Below are 24,886 nucleotides of genomic sequence, written 5' to 3' on the forward strand. Positions count from 1 at the left end.
GTTTAGGCTTCCACGCAAGGTGCCTTCCATACCACGATCAGTAAGTGGACATTTCAGGTTGTCCTAAATGGTTTCAGGTGCTAAGTCCAGGTTGGTGGAAAAGGTAGAACGCTCATCTAGCAGTCTGACCCAAATTAAACTCCAAGAAGCACACATGATAAGGACTGTTCCCTGAGCTTGTGAGCTGGTTCTGGGAAGAGCCTGCTAAAACAAACTTGGCTTTTCCCTTTGACTTGCTGGTGCCAAGGAAATGTGCATTTACCACCGTGATGGGTCAGAAAAGTCTCACACATTTTACCCACCTAACTTTGCTACAGGGAAAAGGACAAACTGTGTGTGGATCAAGAGGCAGACTGAAATGCTCTGAGGATGCCTTGTAGGAAAGAGGGTGACATCACTCAATCACCAGTTACTGTTTCCATTCCTGCCCTACCTGGACCTTTTGGTATATATCATACAACTCCCCACTTTGTCGGGGAGCAGTGAACTGTAGACATTTTAATCTGAAGGCCTTTGCTGGTTCTGTTCCCTCTGCTTGGGATGCCCTTCTACACTGCAGAACTCTTTCAAGGCCCAGGTCAAAGGTTAGCTCTCCTGGGAACCCTTGCTCCTTTAATATTTTATTTTAGCAGCTCTTTTAAATATTAGCATTTCTTACCTTGGGTCAGTGGGTCACTATGAATAGGCTTTGGAAAGTCTATTAATGCTCCTGGGGTTACCCGAGAGGTCTGTGTGTCTGTGCCCATGTGTGCTACTCAGGAGGGGAGGGTCAGAACTTCCATCAGATTCTCAAAGAGGTCCTGTGACTCAGTGAACGATTAAGAACCACCAATTTCTTATGTGTCTCTCTTATGAGTTCCTGAGGGCAAGAGTTACATCTTTTTCCATCTTAGACTCTCCAGCACTGGTCCATGATAGACACTCATAACTGCTGGCAGAAGGCTGTTAGTGACTCAGAGAGGCAACATTTTTACAGGCAAAGAAAAGAAAACAGGATGGTTTAATTTGTAGAGTTGAGTTGTTTTGTTTTTGATTATAGCGTTCAGCATGTAAATTACATTCACCTCGTGGTACAGAAATGGCCCTCTGCCACTTCCCTGGGACAGTTAATCCAGGCAGAATTATTCCTGGGCAACCCTTACCTATGTGTCTGCCAGCAATCACCCTCTCTCCCTTCTTTTTTTTTTATTTTTTATTTTATTTTTTTTTCCTCTCTCCCTTCTTACAACCATATGTAAGCTCTCTCTCATCCAGAATAACTCGGACATGGGGTCTTTCGTTCAACAGAGTAGCCATATACAGTGCAGCACCACTGATTTGTCAACGGATTTGATATATTCTGAACTCCAGATCAAGACCTTGCATTACTTAACCGTTGAAGTCTTTGAGGATCCCAAAGGCACTTGAGAATCTGGCAGTGTCTCAGGGTCACCAGTTTTCACTGGACAGTATTAAGACAGAGAGAAGGTTTGCTAAGTCTGTCCTGGCCCTGGGTATTCACTCTGAAAAGAGTTTGTTTGAATAAGGTTTTAACATATTGGCTCTTCATGTCATTCTGCAGGCGCAAAATGAACAACACAGAGAGTTTCATCCATTGGTCCTAAATTTTCGGTAATGAAAATGTATTATTTGCATAAGGAAAGTTATAAAAATACTAACAAAAAATTAAAGGTAAAACGCGGGGTGTTTGGATCCCAAGAAAACAGGAGTTTACTATGGTTTAGAAGTCAGAGTGACTGTACATAATCATTAGGTTTAATTGACAACACTTTTTCTGAAATTCCTGAAGTTTTGCTAAGTTTTATATATTATCACTAGCTTGAGTTTCTCCCCCTCTCTTACTTTTATTACTAGAGTCACCAGAAGGAAAACTTTAAACATTTCAAAACTCGTTGTTTCTGGGCAAGTCACCCAGCACACACTCCTCATGTTTCTTCTGGTTTCAGACATAAAGGGGAACCCGGCTCAGACAAGAACAATCCTTGCTGCACACCCGCCGGCTCACGCATCCCCCTTTTTATTCCGAGAGGCTCCAGCTCAAACAAAAGTTACAAGGTTAAGCGTTACTCCGAGTTCCTGACACAGCTGACCCCTGCTTGGTCTTCAAAAAATAGAGGTCTGTAATTCCTTTTTGAACATGCCTTCGAAGTGGAGGTCTTTGGCCATGAGCTCCTCTTCGACATCATCTAGTGCCCACTGGTGATCCGTCAGCTCCAAAGCTTCCCACTCTGTCTGCAGAGGAAGAGAATGTGGGGGCAGGGAGAGAAGGGCCGTTATAAGAGCAGTGCTGACTTGCTTGGGCCAGGAGCTGGGTTCAGCTATGTACATGTGAAGCTCACTCAATCCTATGACGTAGGTGCTGCTCTCCCCTTACCCACCCCCCCCGCCCCCAAGTTACAGACTAGGAGACTAGGCTAAGAAAGAAAGAATTTGTTCACAGTCATTGGAGCTGGCAACTAATTACATTTCTCAAGTATTCTATTAATGCTGACTACTTTCACCTTTAGTAGGTTTTTAAAAAATGTTGTATGAAACTTAATGTGCAATACAAATGTTAGCTCATGGGTGTGGGTTTTTAAATATATAATTTAGGCCGTAAAATTCACCCCTTTAATATGTGCAATTTAGTGGTTTTTAGTATATTCACAAAGATGTGCAACCATCACCACTACCTAATTCCAGAACACTTTCGTCACTGCAAAAACAACTCCATATCAAACAGCAAACACTCCCCACTATCCCCTCCCCCAACCACTGGCAACTACTACTTTACTTTCTGTATCTTTTTTTTTTTTTTTTGGCTTTGTTGGGGCTTCACTGCTGCGCGGGCTTTCTGTAGTTGCAGCGAGCGGGGGCTACTCTTCCTTGTGGTGCGCGGGCTTCTCATTGCGGTGGCTTCTCTTGCTGCGGAGCACGGGCTCTAGGCACGCGGGCTTCAGTAGTTGTGGCTTGAGGGCTCTAGAGCACAGGCTCAGTAGTTGTGGCTCATGGGCTTAGTTGCTCCGCAGCATGTGGGATCTTCCCGGACCAGGGCTCGAACCCTTGTCCCCTGCATTGGCAGGCGGATTCTTAACCACTGCACCACCCGGGAAGTCCCTGAACATTCTTGTACTAAGTTTTTGTGTGAACATGTGTTTTCAATTCTCTTGGGTACTTAGCTAAGAGTAGAACTGCTGGGTCATGTATGGTAACTGTGTTTAACTCTTTGAGGAAAGGCTAAAAACTGTGTTCCGAAGTGTCTGCACAATCACCAGCAGGTATGAGGGTTCCAATTTCTTTGTATCTTTGTCAACACTCATTATCCATCTTTGTATCTCATTGTGGTTTTGATTTGCATTTCCCCGATGACTAATGATGTTGGGCATCTTTTCATGAGCTTAGCTTATTGGGTATTTGTGTATCTTCTTTGGAGAAATGTTTATTCATGTCTTTTGCCCATTTTTACTGGATCATCTTTTTATTGTTGAGTTCTAAGAGTTCTTTATTCTGAATACTGGACCCTTATCAGATATATGATTTGCAGACATTTTCTCTGATTCTCTGGGTTGTCTTTTCACTTTCTTAATAGTGTCTTTAGAAGCACAGTCTTCATTTTGACAAAGTTCCACTAATCTATTTTTCCTTTTGCTGCTAATACTTTTGATGTCATATCTAAGAAATCATTGCCTAATCCAAGGTCACAAACATTTACACCTATGTTTTCTTTTAAGAGCTTTATAATTTTAGCTCTTATATTTAAGTCTTTGACCCATTTAAAAACTTTTATTCAAAAAAATTTTTTTTTATTGTGGTAAAATATATATACAATACAAAATTTGCCACTTTTAGCCACTGTTAAGTATACAATTTAGTGGCATTTATTAGGTTCACAATGCTGTGCAACCATCACCACTATCTATTTCCAAATTTTGCATCCCCTGAAACAGAAAGATCTAAATGTATGGATTTATTTCTGAACTCTCAATTCTATTCTGTTGATCTGGATGTCTGTCCATATGCCAATCCCACACAGTCTTGATTACTGTAGCTCAGAAGTAGGTTTTCGGATCAGGAAGTGTGAGTCTTCCAACTTTGTTATTATTCAACATTGTTTTGCCTGTTCTGGGGCCCTTTCATCTCCATATGAACTTCTGGATTAGCCTGCCAATTTCTGCAAGAAAGGTTGGTGGAATTTTGATAGGGATTATGTTGAATCTGTAGATCAACAGATCTAGGGCTATTGCCATCTTGATAATATTAAGTCAAGATAATATGTACATGGATATATTTCCATTTATTTAGGTCTCCTTTAGTTTCTTTCAGCAGTATTTTACAATTATCAGTGTACAAGTCTTGTGTGTTTTAAATTTCTTCTTATTTTATTCTTTTTGATACTATTGTAAGTGGAATTGGGTTTTTAAATTTTTTTTAAATTGAAGTATAGTTGATTTACAATGTTGTACCAATCTCTGCTATACAGAAAAGTGAATCAGTTATACGCATATAGACATTATTTTTTTACATTCTTTTCCATTATGGTTTGGAATTGTTTTCTTAATTTCAATTTTTCAGATTCTTTATTACCAGTGTGTAGAACAACGACTGCTTTCTGAATATTGATCTTGTATCCTAAAACCTTGCTGAACTTATTACGTGTAATAGTTTTTTTGTGGATTCCTTACGATATTCTATATACGAGACCATGTTATTTGCAAACAAAGATAGTTTTACTTCTTCCTTTCTAATCTAGATGCCTTTTATTTCTTTTTCTTGCCTAACTGTCCAGGCTAGAACATCTAGTACAATGTTGAATAGAAGTGGTGAGAGTGGACATCCTTGTCTTGTTCCTAACCCTAGGGGAAAAGCTTTCAGTATGAGTATGGATGATAGTTGTGGGTCTTTCATAGATATCTTGCATCAAGATGAGCAAATTCTCCTCTATTTCTAGTTTTTATCATGAAAAATTAGTGAGAGTTTGCTGTACAAAAATTATATTGGATTTTACAAATTCCAGAATCATTTCATGAAAGGCTGTAAGTAATTTAGATTTTTTTTTTTTTTTGGCTGTGCCGCGTGGCCTGTGGGATGTTAGTTCCTTGGCCAGGGATTGAGCCCAGGCCCTCAGCAGTCAGAGCGCGGAGTCCTAATCACTGGACCGCCAGGGAATTCCCAATTTAGATTTTATTGAATGAAATTTATATCACGGTCCAAAAAAGTTCAAAATATTCCAAATGTTTACCTGGTACCTCTGATTGGGCTGTTTTTATAACTTCATTTACAGTGTGGATTAAACTGGGTGAGCATTTAAAAACCAGTAAAAGTACCAAGAATCTCTAATTTACTTAACAGATGATTCTGTCTCTGGAATAAGAGACATGTAAACGGAAATACATTTTTGCTAAATTTAAAGGATGGAACCATACATACTACACTCACTTCAGGAAATTCATCTTTAAAAGTAACTCTGGTAACACCTTTCCGAGCTTCAGTGAAGCTCGGAGGAGAAGTGAGTGTACCTTAAAAGCTTTGTTGGTGTCTGCAGGCATGGCCATGGCTGCTCCAGTCATCTGTTCCTGCATCATCCGTGATTGGTCAGCAGCTGCAGCGTAAGACACATCCGTGTGAGTGCCAGGGCGCAGAGAGCACCCAGGACCCTCGGAGAAGGATGGTCCTTACACAGCACTTACAGATGCTTGGTAGTGGGTTAGAGAACCATATGACAGTTCACTGGCCCTGTCATGCACTATGTGAAAGCACTTTACCTCTTCTGAAAAATGGACATGATAATAGCAGGAGAAGGAAGATAACTAAAGGAAGTGCGAAACTTTATTTCAAATTTAAATAACACTAACAACAGCCATCAGTTACTGAGCAACTCCTACATGCCAGGTACTTCACTAAGTACTTTATGTATCTACCTCATCTACTCCTAACAACAAACCCAGAAGTCAATCATTAAGGTCCCTATTTTACAGATAGGCAAACAGAGGACTGGAGTGCTTAAGTAACTTGCCCAAGGTCCCAGCTATTAAGTAAGAAAGCCAGGATTGATACCAGCAGGAACTCTAGTCAATGAGTAAACTGATCAAACCCAGCCTTCTTTCAGCTTCAGGTTTACAGGCTTGTATTGCTGGTGCTGGATCCCTCACAGGAGGGCATCAGACTCTGGGCAACTAAATACCGTCCCCATGATTACCAAGGAGAATTCAGATCTTCAGTCTGACCCTGGGGTTTTTAAGACTCAGAATACCTCAGAAACTTATGAATACGTTTAAGGAATGAAGCACTGCATTTGACTGTGTTCACAAACAGCATAGCCTACATGATCATTCTGGCCCTGGCGTGAATGACTCATCTATTGAAGTATTTGCTTCTTACCATTATCTTGGCCCAAAATCAGAGAGTAAATGCTCCGAAGCCCAAAGACATTGAGGAAATACCAGGATGCAGAACTCACCCTAGGAAGCAAAAGTGAAACAATGTAGGTAAGTTATTTCAGAATTAACCTAGTTCACACACTTTTCTACCACCCAAAGTTGTTCAGAGTATGTAAAGGAATCACCTGGGGCAGGCTGTAGTCATCCAAAGCACAACCAAAGAAGAAACACAAGTTGTGAAGGCCATGTTGCAAATAGTTATAGCTCTCTGCAGGCGAACAGCTGAGCACTGGATTTGGACAGACTTGGGGGTCAAATCTCAATTCCTCCACTCACTTCCCAGAGTTGCCATGAGGATAAAATAAGGTAATATACGGAGGCAAACTGCTCCTTCCGGCTATGTGATAAATTCTTTGGCATTCAGTAGCAGGAACTGAACTCACAACTGGTGTGCTTCATTTTATCAGGGAATGCAAGCTTTGTTTAATTTTTCCTTCATACATAATGGGTTTTCAAACCATTTATTATTTGTAATCATAAAAACAACACACACTTGTTATATATAATAAATGCCAACAATACTAAAGTACATAAAATATAAATAGAAAGAGGCCTCCTGTCCTGAATTCCATTCTCTAGAAGGAATCACAAGTGTTGGTGGGCTTCATACTGAAGACTGTAGCAACTGGGAAAGCCATTCCAAGTTTTGAACTATTATCATCAAAGCCCTCCTTAGCTTAGGTTTCCCACCTTACCCCAATAAAGTTAATATGCTCGCATATAATAAAAACTAAAGAGTATAAGAAATGATACAGAGATGGAAAGAACCCACACTTCATTCCAATACTTGGGTCACACCTATCTGTACATAATGTTGCAGGTTGGTAAGCTAGTTTATAGCCGGTTCTAGGCTCCTTTGTCCACGCAAGTATGTCAGATGCTAAGAAAAGATAAAAAAGCTTTTCTCCAGCCCATGAAGTTTTTGTTTAGCCCACATGAGACTGGAAGGTCAAGGTTTAATAGAGTCATGCTACTCATATTAAGTATAGCTTTTCTCCTCTGGGGGAAGGGCACATAGCCAAGACTCTCCCAGCACCGGGTCTATCCTGTCCCTCCCAAACAACCAGAGACTGCTCTGCTCCAACTGGAGAGTGAATCAAGATCAGCACTGGTTACCCCCCGTTGCCCATTCTCCTCCTTCTCCTACTGTTTGGCTTCCTTTAGATGCTAGTCTTTGGGAAGCCATAGACAAAATAATCTGGAGAGACCACATGAAGAAGCACTACTGCATTCCAGAGGCTGTGGCAGTGTTCTAAGAGCTCTTCAGATTTTGGGTTTTATTACTCTGCTATAAAAAACAGAATGGTAAGACACGAGTGTTGGATTTGGACAGGTTTGTGGTCAAATCTCAATGTCTCCAATTACTTCATAGGGTTTCCATATATTATAAAATAATATATGGAAAATCCTTAGAACAGTGACTGGTACCAATGAAAAGGATTAATGTTGTTATTAGCAGTAATGTATTTTGGAAAAAAGAATACCAACATCCACTTCCATAAGCTCCAGGGTATGTATTGCTAAAAAGTCTGCCTTGGCCAGAGTTCCTGGCTTTATCTTTTAAATTTCTTGGGGTGGACACATCTGCTCTTGGACTCCTCAGCCCCAAGACGCTAGGGAAAAAGAGGCTGATACAGGGCTTCCCTGGTGGCGCGGTGGTTAAGAATCCGCCTGCCAATGCAGGGGACACGGGTTTGAGCCCTGGTCCAGGAAGATCCCACATGCCGCGGAGCAACTGAGCCCATGCGCCACAACTACTGAGCCTGTGCTCTAGAGCCCTCAAGCCACAACTACTGAGCCCGTGTGCCACAACTACGGAAGCCCACGCACCTAGAGCCCGTGCTCCGCAACAAGAGAAGCCATCGCAATGAGAAGGCCGCGCACTGCAACGAAGAGTAGCCCCCACTCGCCACAACTAGAGAAAGCCCGCGTGCAGCAACGAAGACTCAACACAGCCAAAAATAAAATTAATTAATTAATTAATTAAAGAGGCTACTACATTCTCTCCTTTTGCAAGACTCATGTAAAAGTTGCCATAATCCACCTGTGGCATTCTGAGTGGAGTTTCAATGAGAAAAACTCCAAAAACCTATTCCAGTGAAGCAGGCAAACTGGAAATCCTGTTCTTTAAGAGATCCCTGTTTTAGATTTTGGTTGGTGTTTTTATTAAATAGAAGAAAGTCCTTACCAGGAGGCATCTAATGTGAGTAGTTCAATTCCTTGCTGTAGCATAGGCTTAAAACGGAGGGTCAGTGGAAACGGGACCTTGGCTGCAGAGAAGAAAGAAAAAATTCAGAATCACTCCCAGCTTCCTTTGTAGAACAGTTTAAGTGTGATGCACATATTATTTCCCTGAGGAGGTGGGAAATCTGTACCATACAGTGTTTAGAAAATGATTTCCACAAGGAGATGTGTCACCTTCTGAAGAATTAACAGTCAAATGTCACTCTGCTCTAGTTCCTTGAATAACACCAGCTTCTCTAGTGCTTAAGAAGCAGGGGCTCAAACTGAGCTGTGTCCCAAAATCTGGAAAAGAAACTTGCACTGATCTGTTAAGCCCAAAGTGGAATACATACACACAAAAGAACTACATTACTGAGAAACCTAGTTCATTTAAATCAAAGCAGCTTACAAACAAATTGACCAACAACTCACCCCAACACCTAGAAAATGAAGTCAAGACAGAAATAGGCTTCCCTTTCTCCTACTCACTAGAATACCAAACTAGTTTCGGATATAAACTAGCAATCCACTTGTTTGAGTCCCTATTAGTAAAAAAGCAACCACATCATGAATTTATTATCATTTTGGGATAAAAGCCATAAAATCAGAGCATATTAAATTTTTTTGTTCAAAGACTTATCAGTTTCCACTAGAGAACATAGGACCCATGACAGTAGTGTCTCAGCAGCCCTTGGATTTCTGAACAGGGTCATGGGAAAGGATCACAGATGAAGTAAACCTGAAGTCTTCTGGGTCTGTAACTTACTTGTTACAAAGCCTGAAAACGTCATGTTGATCCATCCACCAATAAGAATCATAGGGAGGACATTTGTGACATTGCCTTTCATCATGTCTGTAAGCATAGTGGGATCTAAGACAAAACACAAGAAACCAATACCTGTTACCACTGTTGGCAGGGACGTACTCCTGTTTTCTGTAAGTTTTTAATTTATTTGATAATTAAAGTAATACAAGCTCATTGTAAAAAATTCAAACGACATAGAAACACAGGATGCAGACAGTTCCTCTGAGCCTACTCTCTGAACATTTTTAACTGTTTGTTTTATCTCCTTCCATCTTTATATATCTATAAAAACATACATATGCACTTATACATGAATATACACACAATAGTTTCTCTCTCTCTCTCTATATATATACATATAAAGGGATACTATGCTTACTGTTCTGCTACTTTTTTTGTTTGTTTTGTTTTTTGACTGTGTTGGGTCTTCATTGCTGCGTGTGGGCTTTCTCTAGTTGCGGTAAGCGGGGGCTACTCTTTGTTGTGGTGCATGGGCTTCTCATTGCGGTGGCTTCTCTAGTTGCGGAGCATGGGCTCTAGGTGCGCGGTCTTCAGTAGTTGTGGCACATGGGCTCAGTAGTTGTGGCTCGCAGGCTCTAGAGCGCAGGCTCAGTAGTTGTGGCGCATGGACTTAGTTGCTCCATGGCATGTGGGATCTTCCCGGACCAGGGCTCGAACCCGTGTCCCCTGCATTGGCAGGTGGATTCTTAACCACTGTGCCACCAAGGAAGTCCCTATTCTGCTTCTTAATTTTAAAAAGTTAACATATTGTGAATGGTGTTTCCACATTGGTATAATATCTCTCATTATTTTTAATGTCTGCATGGGAGTCCACTGTGTGGTCACTCATCACTTCTGGGTAGGCCTATAGATTGTTTTTTTGTTTGTTTGTTTGGTTTTTTGGCCAATAAACAGTGTTACCAACAACTTCCTTGTACATAAATCTGCATGTTTATGTAAGTGTTTCTGTAAGAGAAACTCTTAGAAGAATTTCTGGGCCAAGGGATTTACCATTTAAAACTGACTTTCAACAACAGTGAGAGGGCCTAACTTCCCATGACCTTGACAGTAGCAGTTTTGGTCAAGCTTTTCAATCTTTGCCAGTTTAATGGGCTAAAAACGACATCTTGTTTTAATTTGCATTCCACTGATTTTAGTGATGTCAAGTATCTTTTCATATACTTATTGGTCTTTTTTTCTTGTAGGTTTTCTAAAAGACTTATTAAAATCAATTCCAGTATCTTCTGTCTAGGTTTAAAATAACTGGTTATCTCACCTAAAGAAATAGGTACTGAAATGAGTGGCTAGGCAACACTGAATAATAAGTTATTTTGTTTTACTTTAAAGATGCTGTGTTTTTCACATGACTGGGATCAGAGAAAGTAAGAAATCTGTTAGAGGAAAAACTGTAGGACGGGCCAAGCAATCATGTCTGACAAAGAAATAGATGGTCTAGGGAAGCAGTCAGGCAGAATCTGGAGGTCATCTGTCAGCAGTAGCATCCAGGCACTGGATGGGACCTGGCACTGGAATGCTCTCCAGCTGTGCTCCTCAGAGCCCCGGGTCCTGAGGAACAGCAAAGGGGAGAGACCCAGGGACAATGGCTCTAGTCCCCACCCCCTCAGCTGAGAGCTCTTTTTTTAATCCACTTTATACATTGGGGTTCCCTGAAGATTTATTTGAAAAAGAGAACCCTACTTCTGTAGATCCCTGTATCCGATGATCCCTAAGGTCCCTTAGATTACTGTCTTGTAAAATTTAAATTTCAAATAAAACGACATCCTCCCTGCCCATCCCCCCAATAATGTTAAAAGTCTTCCTTAAAGATGAGAGAAGGGAATAAACATACCAGTCATAGGAGAAGGAGGAACAACCTTCCTTTTAGTTTTTTTGAAAAATCCATCCTCTGGGTTGTTGAAGTAATATTTTCGTGTCAGGAAAGACTAGTAGAAAAAAGAACTTTTTAAGTCTTAAAACTGTGACATAGCACATTGTCAAATTATTCCCCCAAGGTTTAGTCAGAAGGCCCTTGGAATATGCTGTTACACTCAGAGCTGGCAGCCTACTTGGCAGCTGACCTGACACTTTAGCTGAGTCACATTTAAAAACAATTTCCCAAGAAGGGCAAGGTCACAATGACAGCAAACACCACCAGGACACAGCTTAATTACTGACTTGCCCGCCTTCAGCTTTCCCCGAAGAATCCCCTTATAAAACATTCAGATATCTACTGCCCTCAACAGTGAATCGTGGAGCTTTTACTCATTTATGAGTACCTGTTTGGGAATGTATTTTCCATTTTCCCTGAGGACTCTGCTTCGAATTAGGACTTGACTGAAAAATACAACCAAGACAATGAGATTTTTAAAAGCGAAACACTAGAAGAAAATGAGAGAATAAAGTAGAACACCTATTTAAACACAAGACAGGGCCTATTTGGCAATAGCTCTGTGCGGAAACTTTTCAAAATACAGTGTCCTTAAAACCAGTAGAACATATTTAACCCAACAATGAGCTTTCCAAAAGAGCATTTTTCAGAAGTGACTGTTCCTGAACAAAGATTTCTGAGGAAGGCACATTTGGGACATTACGCTCAGCTTTTTCTTACTTTATAATGAGCTAAGAAGGAACTTTCTCTGAGTGAAAAGAGTAGCAGTTGGATGCTACTCAGAAGACCCGGGGCCAGGAGGAGGGAGGAAGGGTGAGGATAAACGAAGGAAGTTTTTAAACCTGATAGAGAAGTGAGTACGAGACTTGACAGGATTGTTACCTGACAGACAACAAATAGAAATTGTACTCAGGATTCAGGATGTTAGTAAGCTTTCAATAAATACTTATTGAATTAATAAATGAAATTATCTGATACTTGAACATAATTGATCATTACAGATAACAAAGTGTAATACCACAAGTAGGCAGTGCTAAGATACAAACATCAAACAGAAGAGATAAAAATGCTAATTTTTTCTAGATTTTCAAAGGTTGTTTTAATGAGGGGAATAAAAAACCTCCTTAAGTTAATGGAAATCCTTCTTGAAAAGTGAAAAAAACTGTATACAGAAATTAACACATGAAAACTGTGCTTGGTTTTCTGTCTACTCCTCAATGTAGACCACCTGCTCTAAGCAGTCAGCCGGTACGCTTAGGGTCCCGTTGTCACCTTATGCATATTCTAGCTTCTCCATGTGCTGGGATTGCTCTAGTGCCCCCTCCCTCACCAATTCTACCTCATCATGCTCCAACACCCTTTTCAAATCCCACCTTCTCCATAGAACTCTTTTTTTTTTTTTTTAATTTATTTATTTATTTTTGGCTGAGTTGGGTCTTTGTTGCTGCGCGGGGTTTCTCTAGTTGCGGCACAGGCTCGGTAGCTGTGGCACCCGGGCTCAGCTGCTCCACGGAATGTGGGATCCTCCCGGACCAGGGCCCGAACCCGCGCCCCCCGCATTGGCAGGCGAATTCCCAACCACCGCACCACCAGGGAAGTCCCAGAACTCTTTTTTTAATTGAAGTATAGTTGATTTACAATATTGCATTAGTTTCAGGTATACAGCATAGTGATTCAGTTTTTTTTTTTGCATATTATTTTCCATTATAGGTTATTACAAGATATTAGATATACTTCCCTGTGTTATACAGTACATTCTTGTTGCTTATCTATTTTAGGTACAGTAGTTTGTATCTGTTAATCCCATACTCGTAATTTGTTCCTCCCCGCCTCCTGGTGCCCTTCGGTAACTGTAAGTTTGTTTTCTATGTCTGTGAGTCTGTTTCTGTTTTCTATATACATTCATTTGTATTATATTTTAGATTTCACATGTAAGTGATATAGTGTTTCTCTTCGTCTGGCTTATTTCACTAAGCATAATATTCTCTAGGTCCATCCATGTTGCTGCAAATGGCAACATTTCATTCCTTTTTTTTTTTTCCCTAAGGAGACCGTTTTCTGTTTTTGTTTTTGTTTTTTTTTAATTTATTTATTTATTTATTTTTGGCTGCGTTGGGTCTTCGTTTCTGTGCGAGGGCTCTCTCTAGCTGTGGCAAGCGGGGGCCACTCTTCATCGCGGTGCGCGGGCCTCTCACTGTCGTGACCTCTCTTGTTGTGGAGCACAGGCTCCAGACGCGCAGGCTCAGTAGCTGTGGCGCACGGGCTTAGTTGCTCCGTGGCATGTGGGATCTTCCCAGACCAGGGCTCGAACCCGTGTCCCCTGCATTGGCAGGCAGGCTCCCAACCACTGCGCCACCAGGGAAGCCCCATTTCATTCCTTTTTATGGCTGAGTAATATTCCATGGAACTCTTCTTGATGCCCAGTGGCCTCATGGAATTCTCTCTGGTCCTCCTCCTCTTGACCTCATTATACTGTACAGCTGACTGCTCTATACACAGGCCTACAGAGGTGACAGGTGATATGTTTCGTTCCCTGGGAGCTAGTCTAAAGCTATTCACGGACTTCCCTGGTGGCGCAGCAGTTAAGAATCCGCCTGCCAATGAAGGGGACACGGGTTCAAGCCCTGGTCCGGGAAGATCCCACATGCCGCGGAGCAACTAAGCCCGTGAGCCACAACTACTGAGCCTGCGCTCTAGAGGCCATGAGCCACAACTACTGAGCCCACGCGTCACAACTGCTGAAGCCCATGCACCTAGAGCCCATGCTTCGCAAGAAGAGAAGCCATCGCAATGAGAAGCCCACACACTGCAACGAAGAGTAGCCCCCACTCCCACAACTAGAGAAAGTCCACGCGCAGCAACAAAGACCGAATGCAGCCAAAAATAAATTAAAAAAATAAATAAAGACATCTTTTTAAAAAATAAATAAATAAAGCTGTTCACAATGTGGCCTATGCACCAACACTGGTCTGTGACGAGGTAAGAATAGTCACTGAGAGTGAGGATTTAGAAACCTTTATAGTAAATTGACATTGTCACAACATCCAAATATGTGATCAAAAAATTTTACAAAAGCACCAGTCTGAGATAAATTGGAAATTGAAAAACCAAAAAAATTGGTTCTTTACCACTGATAGTTTAAGCAGCACTGGGTCTCCAATAATGGGTAAGAATTTAAGCTCTGGTGTTGGACAGATGGGTTGAAGTCTTTGCTCTGCCACTTGTTAATTATGTGATCTTGGATGAGTCATTTAAATTCCCTACGCCTCCATTCATATTGTGTATAATAACAGATTTATTCTCATTGAAGAAATACTTCTTGAGCTTCTGAGTGCCATGTGCCAGGTGACATGAACAACAGTGATCAAAAAGCAAGTATCTCAAGAAAATTAAAGTTTAGTGGGGGAGAAAAACATTAATCAAATAACCACAGGAATAAATGTGAAATTCATCTGTTATGTCCTAGGAAGGAGAGATGAATGGGGGATGTGACTGAGTCTAGTAAGTCGAGGTCTTGGAGAAAGCTTTGCTGAGGCGGTATGATTACGTTGAAATCTTAAGGATGAGTAGAGATTACCTTGGCCACGTGCTGGAGGGAACAGCTTGGGCAAAAGCTGTGAGGGAGGAGTAAGCACTATGTCTCTGAGGACCTGAGAAAAGGCCATATGGCTGGAAGAAAGAGGACTACAGAAATGTGGTGAGACAAGGCTTGAGAGGTTGGCAAGAGCCAGACTATGCAAGGCCATGTGAATCCCAATGCTTTTTAAAAAAATTGGGGTGAAAAACATGTAACAAAATTTACCATCTTAACCACATTTAAGCGCACAGTTCAGTAGTGTTAAGTATATTCACATTGTTGTGAGATAGATCTCCAGAACTTTTTCATCCTGCAAACCTGAAACTCTTCCCATTGCACAGTAACTCCCCCATTCCCCCTCTCCCAGCTCCTGGTAACCACCATTCTATCAATATTTTCTGTGAATTTGACTACTTTAGATACTTCACATAAGTGGAATCATACAAATACTGTCTTTTTGGGTCTGGTTTCTTTTACTTAGCTTAATGTCCTTAAGGTTTATCTATGTTGTACCATGTGACATGATTCCCTTCTTAAGGGTGCTACTGTATTTTAGTCTTTATCTTAAAAGCAAAAGGGGGAGGAAAGGAAACCCCTGCTGGTGGGAATGTAAATTGGTACAACCTTTATGGAAAATAGTATGGAGGTTCCACAAAAAATTAAAAATAGAATAGAATCACATTAAAAAATATATATATATATTTGCATCCCCATGTTCATTGCAGTATGAATCACAATAGCCCAGATATAGAAACAACCTTGAAAGGATAAAGACAACATGATATATATGTAGACACACACACACTGGAATATTATTCAGCCATGAAAAAGAAGGAAACCCCTCATTTGCAACAACATGGATGAACCATGAACACATTATACTAAATGAAATGAGCCAGACACAAAAGGACAAATACTGTATGATTCCACTTATATGAAGTACCTAGAGATAGAAAGTAGAACGGTGGGTCCCAGGGGCTGAGGGAGAAGGAAATGAGTTATTATTTAATAGGCCCAGAGTTTCTGTTAGGGATGAGGAAAATATTCTGGAAGTGGACGGTGGTGACAGTTGCACAACAATGTGAATGTACTTAATGTCACTGAACTGTATACTTAAAGACAGTCGAAATGGAAAATTTTATGTTATGTGTGTTTTACCACATTTTTTTTTAAAGAGCAAAAAGGAAATACTGCAGGACTTTAAGCTGAATTCTTCCCATATATTATGTCATTTAAAGTGATTACCACCGTACCGGCATATCCTAAGCACTAAGTTAATGGTATCTCCTATTTTCCTTGTGCATGTTTTATCACTTGGACTGAAACTCCCTGAGAGTAGGATCTTGACCTTGTCATATTTTGTACCCCAGAGCATACAGCACAGTGCAGGGCACATGGGTGGTCATCAAGAAAACCTTGTTCACTATAGATAATTCAGGACTTCCACAGGCTGAACAGAAATTCGGCTAGGTCTCTATACTGCTGAGCAATTTTGCAGAAGTGGGGTTGAGAATTGTGACCTTGAGGCATTTCAACCCTGAAGCAAGGCAAACTTAAATTATCCTATACGTTCTCAACACTCAGTTTCTCTAAGGTCTGCAAATTCTACAAGAAATTTTTAATTTTGCATTTTCATTTCCATTAATATCTAAAAATAAGTCCTTGTACTGGTTATAAAGGTAAAGTTTCTGCTTTGCAGTGGTAATTTGCAACTGAAAAACATTTTCTTAAAATAAAATTCTAGTTTTTGTTTTTTTTCCTTTCCGAAGAGTCAGTGTATTCTTCAATCTTGACAACCACTTTTTACATACATTCTATTCCCAAATATGGTCTAATATTTTTTTATTTGTGTATTTTTCAGTTTTGGTTTAACACATTTTAGAAAAATTTTAGTAACTTTTGAGGCAGTAAAACAATTTATGAAACCAAATGTCCCATTTTGCGATCATTCAGGCTCATGGAAACTTATACTGTATCTAGAGAAATGTTTTACAGACATCATCTAAAATTTAATCCCCACGCCTGCTCTATGAGGCATGTCCTGGTATCATCGTCCTTTTGCAGATGAAGAAAGTGAAACACAGGGGTAACTCAGCCAAGGACAGTCAGCTAGCGGGGGCGCGATGTGAACCCGGGCAAACTGACATAACCCCTGCACTTTCTTGCCCAAGGTCACGAGAGAGTGAGATCGCCGGAGAGGGGAGGGAGCTGACCTGTCGGAGACTTGTTCCTGGGTGAGCTTCTTGTCGCTCTGCAGCAGGATGGACACGTAGTGGCGAATCATGCCCACGAAGAAGGTGATGATAACGATAGGCAGGACCACCCAGAGGCGGATGTTGGAGTCGAGCAGCAGCTCCGGCCCTGCCATCTTCACAGAGAGCCGCCTCCCGCCCAGCTGTAGCCGGGTCGATCTTCACCGGGGCGCAGGTCTGCTCGTCGAGTTCGCCTCCGGGCCTTCTCACGCCCCTCAGCCAGGCGAGCCCGGAACCCCACCTCAGCCTCTGCCCTTGCGCCCTGCCCCACGCCGGCCCGCGCGGCCGCCGGCTTCCGGCGGGGAACTTTGACGTCACGGCGAGGCGCGCTTCGACGGCGTCCTTGTGGCGTTGCGCCGCGCGGGAAAGTCGAAAAGGATGGGCGACAACGGCTTCTCGGCGGGTGAGTGGAGCAGCGGTCGTCTCCTCTAGAGGCTCCGCGTCTCTGCGGCCTGGTCTCTAGGCCCCGGCAGAGCCCGGCCTTTCCATCTGGGGCTCCGCGCCCCGAAGCTCAGCTTCCTCAACTGTCTTGTCATGGGATAATCCTCCCAGGTACCTCCTTGCGTCGTTAAAATGACGAAGTGAGGAGGGACTTGACCCCTGCTCCCTCCCCGGAGGACCTGGTCCGGGCAGCCCGTCCGGTCTCCCCGGCTTTCAGGCTTCTGTGGAAGCGGGACCGGTTAGCACGTGTTACGGGCGTGTGCCCTGAAGTCAGGAGGCCGTGACTTGCCTTAGTTTTTCCATCGACAGAATGGCTGGTAATGGTTATAAGTAGTAAACGCGACAACGGATAAAGAAAACGCTTAGCATGACGCTTGGTACATAGTAAATGGTAAATATTATTGGAAGGCAATGTTATAATCAAGAGTAAGTGTAGGTGGTAGTTAAGAGGCAGATCCTGGAGCCGGATTGCTAAATTGGGATCCCAGCTCTGCCACTGAATGTGAGAATAATGGTAGCTACCTCAAAAAGTTTTGTGAGGAATAAATGAAGTAGCAAATGTAAAGCACTTAAAATAGTTTTTATTAGCTGTTAGTATTTACCTGCCTGCCAGCCATTCTCATTTAGCGAATATTCTCGGAAATTTTTTTTTATGTCAGGTACCGTGCTGGGCACTAGGGATACCTGAAATAAAGGACACTGGGTTCCTGCTCTCAAGGAGCCCCACAGTCTAGTGCATTGTAAGGCCTCCTACATATACTCTGGAGCAGGGAAGCTGGAGTAGTAATCTCCCTTGGGGATAGGAGGAAGATGACATTTGACTGAGTCTTTAAGGAGGAGGAGTAATTTCCAGGCGGATAAGAGCATTTCAGGTGAAAACAACACCTTATGCAAAAGCAGTGAAACCAGGAAGGTTCTAGTTTACAAAATAGAACTCCCTGTGGTTCAGGCCCTCCCCTACCTCTGCAGGCTCATTTCTCACTCTACATTCTCCCTGTTTCAGTGTTGAGTTTTTCTCTGCCTGGACCACTCTTCTCATACCTCTTCTACTGGCTAACTCTTATTTCAACCCTCGGGTCTCTGCTTAAAAATCACTTTCTCAAAGAGATTATCCCTGAGAAATTGTCCCTGCTTTTCTTCATCACCACCAACTAGACTAGATTTCCTCATAGCACCCTGCACTTTTCTTTTATAACTACATCAGGACTACTTGGTACTATATAGTAGACTCCCTGAGGACAGGGGTTATATGTGGTTCACAGTTGTAACCCCAGCACCTAGCACAGTCCCTAGCATGTAGTATTGGGTTAATGAGTTAAAGGAGCAGTAGATAGGGGCTAGATGATGAAGGATCTTAAATGTCAGAGAACTGTGGGTTTTATCTTTCAGCAAGAGGGAAACAGTCTGGCTAAAGAGGCAACTAGGTAAACAAGTCTTGAAAACAAGGGAGTTTTGACCAGATAGAGGAGTTGAAATTTTCTCAGCACCTGGATTTAGATAGCATTTTGTAAAGTCTTTGGTTTTGGATAGTTTTCTTTGAGCTAATAGCTTTAGATTCTCAGAATTCAGCTTCTAACAGGTAATTTCTGTTCTCTGATTTGCTCTGCAAAGTAATTTAACTGAAGAAGGCTTTGGTCAAAATGGTTTCCAAAAGAAGACTCCCAACATCTGAGGATAAAGAGAGCCTGACAGAAGATGCCTCTAGTAAGTGTCTAGTCATTTGTTGCTTTATTTCCTGTAGCAAATGTGTGAGGCACTAAAAGGGTTATAAAGTTCCTGCCTTCAAGTGCTGGAGTCACCAAGGCTTAATGGGTGGGGCACACAGAATCTAGTATCAGGAGATTTGGAATGAAATTTCTGCCTCTAATTGCAGGTATGACTTTGGGCATGCCCATAGTCTGTGAGTTTCAGCCTCCACATACGTAGGAGGAATCTACATACATAAGAGCTTAACTATTGTACATCCTTTAGGTGCTGGGGCACAAAGAGACGACATAGTCTATAGCCTTTATTTTTTATTTTTATTGTTTTTAAAGGATCTCTGGATTGGGTTGTATTTTAAACAAGCTCCCCCACTTCCCACCACTTTTTAAAAAATATTTATTATTATTTTTTTATTTTTGGCTGCATTGGGTCTTAGTTTTGGTACGCGGGATCTTCATTGCAGCGTGTGGGATCCTCCTCTGCTGTGTGAGGGCTTCTTTCTAGTTGTGGCATGTGGGCTTAGTAGTTGCGGTGCATGGGCTTAGTTGCCCTTTGGCATGTGGGATCTTAGTTCTCTGACCAGGGATCGAACCGGCGTCCCCTGCATGGGGAGGCAGATTCTTAACCACTGGACCGCCACGGAAGTCCCTTCCCTTTAAAAATCTTATGGTCCCCTTTCCTGCCTTAAAAATGATGATCTAGGGGCTTCCCTGGTGGTGCAGTGGTTGGGAGTCTGCCTGCCAATGCGGGGGACGCGGGTTCGGGCCCTGGTCCGGGAGGATCCCACATGCCGCGGAGCAACTAGTCCCGTGAGCCACAACTACTGAGCCTGCGCGTCTGGAGCCTGTGCTCCGCAACAAGAGAGGCCGCGACAGTGAGAGGCCTGCGCACGGCGATGAAGAGTGGCCCCCGCTCGCCGCAACTAGAGAAAGCCCTCGCACAGAAACGAAGACCCAACACAGCCATAAATAAATAAATAAATAAATAAATTTATTAAAAAAAAAAAATGATGATCTAGATAAATGCTATGATGGTGATGTATAAAGGAAAAGCATCATATCAAAGCAAGCACACCAGAGGCAAAGAAAGAGTACAGAATCTGTCCATATGAGAATGCAGTTGACAGAAGCCCGAAGAGTTCCAATGAGAAGGGGTTGATAGTCTTTCATTCATCACACTCATCCACTCTATTAAGGCAATTCTAACGTTGCTTCATTAAGGGAGAAGAGTAGATAATCATACTTAACTTCAGGTACCTTTTTGTTTTTGTTTGCTTATTTTTTATTATTTCTTATGGGTTGAAAGCCTTGGGATGAAATCAGTCTGGACTTTGTACTCAAAGATATGATGTAGGAGAACCTGCTGCATTCTTTCTACCTCTGTATCCTGATCGTTGGTTCTCAAACTTTGGTGTGCGTCAGGATTATTACCTGGAGAGCGTATTAATAATTCAGATTCCCATGCTCCATCCCTGAAATTTTGATTCTGTAGCTCTGGGACATGACCTAAGAATATGCTTTTAGTAAGCTTCCCAGTGATTCCAACACAGTGGTTTGTAGACCACATGAGACACCCTGACTGCTTTAGAATTTGGCTGGAAAACATTTCTCTGGTCATTCTTGTTAGAGGTGGCACATTTTGAATTCTTCAAATGAAAACTCAGTAGGTGAAAATAATTCAATTTGTTGATTGTTCTATTTGTTTGTTTGCAAGCCATTATTGCTGACCCTTGTTAGCGATAAAATTGCACAGCAGCATCAGTTCCAGTATAGTTCTTCAGGAACCCATCACCTTTCCTCTTAGGGTTATTGTTCTAGGGTTTACATTTTAACCTTTGCTTTACTATTTGTCACATTCTTGAAAATTTGGTCTACTTTCAGAAGCCAGGAAACAGCCACTTTCCAAAAAGACAAAGAAATCTCATGTTCATAATGAAGTTGAAGAAAATGACAGTGTCTTTGTAAAGCTTCTTAAGACATCAGGAATTACTCTTAAAACAGGAGAGAGTCAGAATCAACTAGGTAATATTTTAATCAAAATCTTTTGTCTGGGTATAGTGAAAGGGCTCAGAACTTAATCATGGATTTTCTAGAGAGGCAATGAAGATTAGAAATGGGGACACCATCTGTCTTGAGATAAGGATGAAACTGAAATTGCTTTTTAGAGAATGTTGTTATTCTCTTTGGTCCTGATTAATGCATGTTAAGTAAAGTATGTCTAATCCTTTTTTTTTTTTTTTAAAGGAAGAATGTTATGTACTAGTATTACTTTATGTTTTCTTGTGAAAAAATAAATTAATACCTAGAGAGCAATTAGATCTGTGTCAGAATAATTTCAGAAGAAAATTTATAAAGCCACGTAAGGCCCTACTTTGGGGGCATAGATTATTCCATCCAGCTAAGGTTTGGGCTTTTTTTTTTTTTTTAAGAATACTTAGTAGCTATCCTTTATAAAAGCTAATTCTGTTTTGCAGTGGGTTTATAAGATTTGGCTCTGAAATTAGGTTGGAAATATCTTAATTGGTTTCATCAGACAGGAACCTAGGTCTTAGGAAAGTAAAACTCTGGTAAGAAGTGTTAAAGACACTGGGGACCAACTAGTCTTCTTTCCATATAGCTGTGGATCAAATCGTTTTCCAAAAGAAGCTCTTTCAGACTCTGCGGAAACATCCTTCTTATCCCAAAGTATGTATTTTCTCCCTAGTATTTTTGTTTTTGCCAGCAGTACTCTGGAATTGGGAGTTTAAAGACACTAGCGTAAAGTTGAATAGGCTTGAATGATTTTAGCTAATCGACAGCAAATGTTAAACTAAAAATCTTACTTATTTTTTTTTTTTTTAATGTCACTAAGATAGTAGAAGAATTCGTTAGTGGCCTGGAGTCTTACATTGAGGACCAAGACAGTTTCAGGAACTGCCTTTTGTCTTGTGAACGTCTGCAGGATGAGGAAGCCAGGTGTGGAGACGAAGCACTGGACTGTTGCTGAAATTTAGTCTGTTACACTTAACTGGATTGGGAGGTGGGGTTGAGGCAGAATGCGAGTTTTTGGAATTTTACTTTTGATTTATAGCTCTCTTTTCCTCAAAGTTTTAACCTAACCTTTAAATTATTAAGTTTATGATAACAAGACTAAGAACCAGAATGTTTTCTAGAATGTGTCTCACCTGTGTTGATACAGTTTCAACTCTACTTGTCTGTGACTTAAAAGCTATCTTCTCATGTTCTGTATTTCTTATCTAACAGGATAGTTTCTCCTTAAAAATTACATAGTTAACCAATTTTATGGAGAAAGGATAATAAAAACATTAAAACAAGAAAAACAGAATAGAAAACCAATCTCTCCCTTTTTTTTTTTTTTTTTTTTTTTTTTTTACAGCATGGGCACATCTTACTGTAAGAGCCTCATTAAATTGCTTCTGGGGATTGACATATTACAGGTGAGACTGTGCCACTTTTTCTGTGAACATTTAATGGATGTGATTTGTGGTGTATGCCCAAGTGTAAGTGGCTGGAGCACAGGGCAGAGCAGGGTTAATGGGAGAGTTTGGGTTTGCAGCAGTTTACCACAGCCCTGTTGCTGACGTGAATCTTGTAGGGCAATATCTGTGTCTTTGGACTGAGCTGATTAACCCAATACATCTTGAAGCCTCATTTATCCTGGCGGCCTCTGATTCCTGTTTTGTAAAGCTTCATCCTGTGTGCTCTGAGTACCTTGTATATCTCTGCCATATTCACATCTGCATCATCTCCCTTTTAGCTTCGTATTTGCTTATTAGCTAGATCTTTCCCTTTTCCTCCTCCTTTCTCTCTTAATTTATTGATTAGACAATCAGTGAGATGTTTTAAACATCTCAAATTATAGAAATGTATATACAATGAAAAGTCTCCCTCCCACCCTGTCCTTCATTTTTCCTCTTTTCTTCTCTCGCACTGTTAATCTTCCCACTCTCTTTTCCTTTTCATTGGAAATCTTGAATATAATTTAGTTAGCTTAAATCTAAGAGCTCTCTTGTTCCTCCAAAGAGAAATCTTTTCCTGCAAACTATTTGATAATCTGTTAAAGCCTGCATTTCATGGGTTAACAATTGTCATAATTAATAATGTTTTTGATTATCCGATTATTTTAATGTTGCCTTGATAGTCATTTTGTAATTTTTCAGAGGACAGATTATTGATAAATCTTTGTATTCCAACAGGTTTTATTCAAAATATAGGCAGCATTCATGTGGACATACTTTTTTGTTTTTACATCTTTATTGGAGTATAATTGCTTTACAATGTTGTGTTAGTTTCTGCTGTATAACAAAGTGAATCAACTATATGTATACATATATCCCCATATCCCCTCCCTCTTGCATCTCCCTCCCACCCTCCCTATCCCACCCCTCTAGGTGGTCACACAGCACCGAGCTGATCTCCCTGTGCGATGCAGCTGCTTCCCACTAGCTATCTATTTTACATTTGGTTGTATATATAAGCACATGCCACTCTCTCACTTCGTCCTAGCTTACCCTTCCCCCTCCCCGTGTCCTCACGTACATTCTCTACGTCTGTGTCTTTATTCCTGTCCTGCCGCTAGGTACATTAGAACCATATATTTTTTAGATTCCATATATACGTGTTAGCATACAGTATTTGTTTTTCTCTTTCTGACTGACTTCACTATGAATGACAGACTCTAGGTCCATCCACCTCACTACAAATAACTCAGTTTCGTTTCTTTTTATGCCTGATTAATATTCCATTGTATATATGTGCCACATCTTCTTTATCCATTCATCTGTCAGTGGACATTTAGGTTGCTTCCATGTCCTGGCTATTGTAAATAGTGCTTCAATGAACATTGTGGTACGTGTATCTTTTTGAATTATGGTTTTCTCAGGGTATATGCCCAGTAGTGGGATTGCTGGGTCATATGGTAGTTCTATTTTTAGTTTTTTAAGGAACCTCCATACTGTTCTCTATAGTGGCTGTATCAGTTTACATTCCCGCCAGGTGGACATTCTTATAATGAGGATTTCAATTATAGCAGGGTTTTTCCTCCAAGAACTCTCGTTGGAGAGAATTACAGCTAATTATACATTTCTGTTGTACATTTCGAGACAATCTCCTAACTCCCTACGTCTTCTTTTTTAGCCTGCCATTATCAAAATCTTATTTGAAAAGTTGCCAGAATTTCTTTTCAAAAAGTAAGTGGAGTTACTCTGGAATGCTCAAAGTACCCTGGTGTACTTATGTTTCTCTCTGAAAAGGTTGCTCTGAAGCATCATTGGTATGTCTGAAGATCATATTTATTATGACTCCAGATTCTTAAATGACTACTCAAGTTTTATTGGGGTGACTTTCTTTGAAATTTTATCTATTTATATGTCCATGTATTCCTAGAAGGATACACAATAAACTGGTGATAGTGGTTGTCTCCCAGGAGTGGAGCCAGTTGGCTGGAGTTATATAGTCTCTGAATACCTTTTACCTTTTCAATTTTATACTGCATATGTGCTACCATTTTTAAAAATTTACTTCAAGGGAATTTCCTGGCGGTCCAGTGGTCAGGATTCCAGGCTTTCACTCTCTTGGGGCC

At 41.1% G+C, this 24,886-nt stretch overlaps 2 protein-coding genes across 4 annotated transcripts in view; one reads left to right on the plus strand and one right to left on the minus strand.

The window, feature by feature from the left end:
- Positions 1-1,996: 1,996 nt before the first annotated feature.
- On the minus strand, positions 1,997-17,463 carry EMC3 (ER membrane protein complex subunit 3). Its single transcript, XM_061197260.1, has 8 exons — positions 17,123-17,463; positions 11,721-11,778; positions 11,294-11,387; positions 9,406-9,510; positions 8,605-8,686; positions 6,358-6,437; positions 5,496-5,578; positions 1,997-2,232 (listed from the first exon to the last, which is right to left on the minus strand). The coding sequence occupies exons 1-8, from the start codon at positions 17,275-17,277 to the stop codon at positions 2,104-2,106; spliced, it is 786 nt and encodes a 261-aa protein (XP_061053243.1). The 5' UTR covers positions 17,278-17,463; the 3' UTR covers positions 1,997-2,103.
- A 40-nt stretch (positions 17,464-17,503) lies between these two features.
- Positions 17,504-24,886, plus strand: part of FANCD2 (FA complementation group D2) — a 55,489-nt gene continuing 48,106 nt past the window's right edge. For 2 of the 3 annotated variants that reach the window (XM_061197255.1, XM_061197259.1), the window contains exons 1-7: positions 17,504-17,564; positions 19,214-19,306; positions 21,187-21,327; positions 21,923-21,990; positions 22,157-22,260; positions 22,682-22,742; positions 24,442-24,494. In XM_061197255.1, the coding sequence (XP_061053238.1) occupies positions 19,243-19,306; positions 21,187-21,327; positions 21,923-21,990; positions 22,157-22,260; positions 22,682-22,742; positions 24,442-24,494 (491 nt within the window). In that variant the 5' untranslated portion in view covers positions 17,504-17,564; positions 19,214-19,242. Of the gene's footprint in view, positions 17,565-17,648; positions 17,714-19,213; positions 19,307-21,186; positions 21,328-21,922; positions 21,991-22,156; positions 22,261-22,681; positions 22,743-24,441; positions 24,495-24,886 lie in introns of those variants that run through there. The other variant, XM_061197258.1, reaches the window with a different exon arrangement.

This window comes from Eubalaena glacialis, chromosome 7 (assembly GCF_028564815.1).
Source record: "Eubalaena glacialis isolate mEubGla1 chromosome 7, mEubGla1.1.hap2.+ XY, whole genome shotgun sequence".
Taxonomy (NCBI): Eukaryota; Metazoa; Chordata; class Mammalia; order Artiodactyla; family Balaenidae; genus Eubalaena; species Eubalaena glacialis.

What these genes read in the sequence shown, in the direction of transcription:
- EMC3 (XM_061197260.1), bottom strand. Translation starts at nt 17,277, where the DNA reads ATGGCAGGGCCGGAGCTGCTGCTCGACTCCAACATCCGCCTCTGGGTG. An exon ending in TCCTCCTTCTCCTATGACTG is followed by an intron (nt 9,511 to 11,293) that starts GTATGTTTATTC and finishes GTTTTGTCTTAG; the next exon opens with ATCCCACTATGCTTACAGAC. An exon ending in CTCACATTAGATGCCTCCTG is followed by an intron (nt 6,438 to 8,604) that starts GTAAGGACTTTC and finishes TTTGCTTCCTAG; the next exon opens with GGTGAGTTCTGCATCCTGGT.